The sequence below is a fragment of the Wasmannia auropunctata genome, unplaced genomic scaffold (genome assembly GCF_000956235.1).
Source record: "Wasmannia auropunctata unplaced genomic scaffold, wasmannia.A_1.0 LD334191.1, whole genome shotgun sequence".
NCBI classification, from domain to species: domain Eukaryota; kingdom Metazoa; phylum Arthropoda; class Insecta; order Hymenoptera; family Formicidae; genus Wasmannia; species Wasmannia auropunctata.
In genome coordinates, this window is record NW_012028699.1 from 3,060 (window position 1) to 7,743 (window position 4,684).

The 4,684-nt window shown below is 36.4% G+C and overlaps 1 protein-coding gene across 1 annotated transcript in view; it reads right to left on the minus strand.

Moving 5' to 3' along the window:
• Positions 1-405: 405 nt before the first annotated feature.
• Positions 406-4,684, minus strand: part of LOC105459425 (cell wall protein DAN4-like) — a 6,682-nt gene continuing 2,403 nt past the window's right edge. The window contains exons 2-4 of the mRNA XM_011705426.1: positions 3,985-4,181; positions 2,484-2,636; positions 406-1,270 (exon numbers count right to left, since the gene is read on the minus strand). Coding sequence (XP_011703728.1) covers positions 406-1,270; positions 2,484-2,636; positions 3,985-4,181 — 1,215 coding nt within the window. The remainder of the gene's footprint in view (positions 1,271-2,483; positions 2,637-3,984; positions 4,182-4,684) is intronic.

Here is a 4,684-nt window from a genome sequence, read left to right on the forward strand (position 1 = left end):
AGTTCTCGAGGCATGCTATAAGAACATGTAATGAAAAATTGGGGGTTCCATTTAAAAAATTCAAAGTGGCCTTGTCCTGACCTTGACGACGCCACTCAGGGTCAAACCAATGTTATCATTTTATGTCCCCCTCGAAGTCCGAAAACTTTTGTTTAAACAATTTTGTTCTATAGCGCTTACTTTAGGAGATATTTGGGTGGATCGATTAAAATGGCCCTGTATATTTACAGCAATGTCTTCTAAACAGCTTTTAAATAAAATTATCTGTTTACCCACAAAAAAATTCCAAACTTATCATTTTAAGGCCTCAAGGGTGATGAGACCCCTTAATGATTCAATTTATTATTAGTCAACTTACAGAACTATTATTATTAAATTTATTACATAACTATGGGATTGTTATACTCACACTCCTCTAAGCTTCAGCACCGGCTGCTCCTGCTGATCCTTCGCTGCAACATCCTGATAAAGCTGTCCCCCAGTGCTCGCCGATGCCTCGGCGACACCCGACGGCCGATACTCGGGACGCGGTCTGAACTGTTGCTCGTAACTCGCTGCGGTTATCAGCTCCTCATGTACCGTTGTCTTCGTAGCAGCCCCAAGCACTTCCTCCTCCTCCTCCTCCTCCTCCTCGTCTTCCTGATTGACTAACGATTCCGTAGGGATCGTTGTTATTCCGGCTGGTTCCAAGGTAGTTGTGTTCTCCTCGATCGTCGTTTTCTCCGAATACGCTACCACTTCTGGTTCCTCCTCCACGTCCTCATCGATTCTGTCGTTTTGCCCGGGAATCTCGTTGATGCTGAAATTTTGTTCCTTGACGATCTGCGCCACAGTGATGCTCGGCGATGCCGTCGTCGTGCCATTCACTGCAGGAATGCCATCGCTGCTGTCAGCAACCTTGACAGTGGTGTTCGAAAACTTTGGAGTGGTTGACGTTACGGAGGTTTGAGTCTTGACCTCTTCCGTGCTCGTAACAGTGGAGGCGGTTGACGACGCGGGCGTTGAAGACGTAACGAGAGTCGTGGCACTAGTCGACGTCGAAGACGACGAGGTTGTAGAGGTAGTCGTCGTGCTCGGGGTGGTCGAACTGGTGGTCCGTTCGGTGGGCCTGAAATGCGGCCTGGTGTACTCGCTGAGCTTCGAGAACTTATTCATTCGCTTGGCGATGGGATCGTTGAAAGAGCGACTAGTAAATCCACGTCCCTCGTACTCGCCTTCGTGAATCTTCGCGCCATCGATGAATTCGTAATCGTCGTCATATTGGAATTGTCTAAAAATTATGAATGTAATTTGTATGTATTTATATATATATGTATTCATATATTTGCTTCGGTTTATAAGAGAACGATAGGCAAATGCATATTACGGATTGCTTAGCAAATATATATTTTTATATAGCAAAAAACCTCCCCTAAAAATATAATATTTGGCGAGATTAATATGCAGAAGCGAAGATCAATAGCTGTCTATTTATTTTATACTATATTCATGTAATTTACTCCATGAATTACATTCCAGAAAAGTTAATTAATCCTTTAAGAAATAATTAATAGACATGCTCTGAAACTCCTTATACATATTAATGTTTTTGAGATCACTGATTATAAATTCGCACCTCAAATTAAAAAATTTAAAATAGATCCAATATGAGTCCAGCCAAAGTAATTAAGAAGTTTTTAAAAATTATGTGTGACTGAAATCTTATATTTGTTCGTATATATACAGGGTTTCTACAAAATCTGTCCCCTCTTCTTCGGAAACTGTTTAAAATTATGAAAAATCATGAAATGTGTTCGATTATTTCGAAGAGTTAATCCTTTTAAAAAGCAGCCCTTCGAAATGATCGAACACGTATTTTACAGTTTTTCATAATTTTGAACCGTTTCTGAATATATATATATATATATATATATATATATATATATATATAAGAAGTGAGGACAGGCTTTGTAGACACCTTGTATAAAAATTGTATTGGAACTATAAATTCGCTACATTAATTTAATTTGGGCTAAGAGCGAGACTTTTTTGTTAAAAATTCTTCACCTTGTATAAAAATTGTATTGGAACTATAAATTCGCTACATTAATTTAATTTGGGCTAAGAGCGAGACTTTTTTGTTAAAAATTCTTTTGATATTAAATCCTCTATTTTGAATTTTTTAATTTTGCACTGCAGACTTGAAATCAAAAGCTTAGAAAACTTTTACATATAAAATTTTAGTAACACATAAACCAGAATTAAATTTTCTTAAATTTGGCTGTCATATATTGAATTTACCATTTCAATCTTTTAAATTTCAAATTTGTATTCATTATATATATAATCAATCTGAAAAAATCTCCATATATTAAGATTCAGTAAAATATATTAAAAATAATTTGTGTAACAAACAATTAATAATAATATATGTTAAAGTCATGTTTGAAACTCTAAAGCGATTAATAATAAATTATTGTCGAAAAAAACTATGAGAAAGCTACCTCAGATCGTCGGCGAAATGATGGTACTCATCGTACTTTAATTCGATATCGTTCTTTTCGAATTCCGCTCGAAGGACACTGATGTAATTCTCATCGCCGTACATACGTCTCATCAACCCTTGATTCTCTTGCACAAATCGGCGCACCGCGTGCCTGCGAACGAACAGCAGAAACATAACTCTGTGCTGATAAGGTGGATAAGACGACATGAACCTTCTTTTAAATTCGAGTTTTAAGAGTATGTCATAGAAACACTTGAAACTAATGCGTTTTATTTCAAGTAACAAGTCGACACCAACAGTAACATCAAGAGTTTTCAATACTTGATAAATACGAATTAAATACGAATTTAAAAAAATCGATAAGAGAGAGAATATACAATTTCGTGTTACTGTTAAAGATTTTAAATTTAAATTTTTCTTATATTAGAATTTATTTTATTTTTCTATAACCTATTATAATTCTTTCGAAGACAAATGGAATAAAAAAAATCGACTAAGTAATCAAAGCAAAATCAAATGTTTAATATAAAAAAAAGGAAACGACGGAAAAAGATTTTTCAAGATTAAGGGAGGATTCTGGTTTAGCACGCTAAAAAATTAGGTGACTTTTTTGGAATTTTTTAAGGAAACTATTCAACCAATTCTGTTGAACTTTATAGGGTAATTTCTTATACTGTTGAACTAAAAAAATATTTTTTTGCCAGAAAAAAGTATTTATTATGCAAGTAATAATAACATTTATTCGGTGGTGTGATGGTATTTGGCGGTGTGCAAGATAATTCAAAAACTATTCATCCGATTGACTTGGGCCTTTGCACACATCTGCATAAATACTTCCTTAACAACTTGAACCACAGTTTATAATAATATTATTTAATTAAATAATTTTTATTGCATAATAAACATAAAAAAATTTTTGTCAAAATCGACAAAATCGCTACCTTCTTTTTCCAAGTGCGCGATTGTCATAATTTTGCATTATTTTCTTTAAAAATAGATTCAGTTAATGCGTAAATTCTTAATAAACAATAATTTTTTTGGATTGTTTCAGACAAATACAAGCGACGCTACATTGCACGCCGCCCGCCGACACGCCGAATAAAAAGTTATTATCACTTGCATAATAAATATACTTTTTTCTGGCAAAAAAAATATTTTTTTATTAGTTCAATAGTACGAGAAATTACTCTATACAGTTCAAAAGGATTGGTTGTACAGTTTCCTAAAAAAAATTTCAAAAATCTAATTTTTCAGAGTGCTAAACCAGACCTCCACCCCCCCTAATCATTGCCCTCGAATTTCAGATTTCAGTCAAGAAACTTTTGATCCACTTTGATTCGTTCGCTTGAGCGACCGACAACTTCGCCAAAACTTTCGCCACGGATAAATTGAGCGCGCGCGCGCGCGTGAGCGTACGAATGTCGGGCGGGCGAAAGTCTCGGTGGAGAGATCGATCGCTGCAAGCGGAAGAAAGACGGAAACGCAAATGGACGAAGTACCAAGGATAAGAGCTACCGGCGATCGTGCACCAGTTCTGTCGGCGAAAGTCACAGGGTAGATCCTCGTGGTGCGCGCGTCCTGCGCGCGAGTACGGCTTGCTGCAGGCCGAGGAGGCGTCGTATCCGAACGTGCTCGGCCCGCCACCGCCACCGCCACCGCCGCCGCCGTAGCATCTTGTCAGCTGCAATACAATCACCTGCAACACAAACAATTAATTATTTTATAGGGCTGGTGATTTGCTTCGAAGGCTTCGACATTCGGACTTCGAATTAGCTTCGGCATTAAAATCTTCGAATTCTTACGAAGCTTCGAAGTTTCGAAAATTACATTCGTGCAAACGAATTTATTCAGAAAATTTACAAATATTGTAAATAAAAAGAATTAATATACATATGTATATGCTCAAAATATAGGTATACAGGGTGGACCATTTTAATCCATCCAGTCGAATATCTCGAAAATCAAGCCCGGGAGAGAAAAATTTTTCAGACAAAAGTTGTTTGGTTTCGAAGGGACCATAAGATGGTACCATTGGTTTGACCTTGAAGAATTATTTGAAAGTCACATGAAAGTCACCTCAATTTTTTTAAATGGCATTCCCTATTTTTTATTACATATTCTTGTAGCTGACCTCGAGAGCTTTCCAAAATACCATAATCAAATGTTTCTTCATTGAATACTTTTCGAGTTATAAAGACT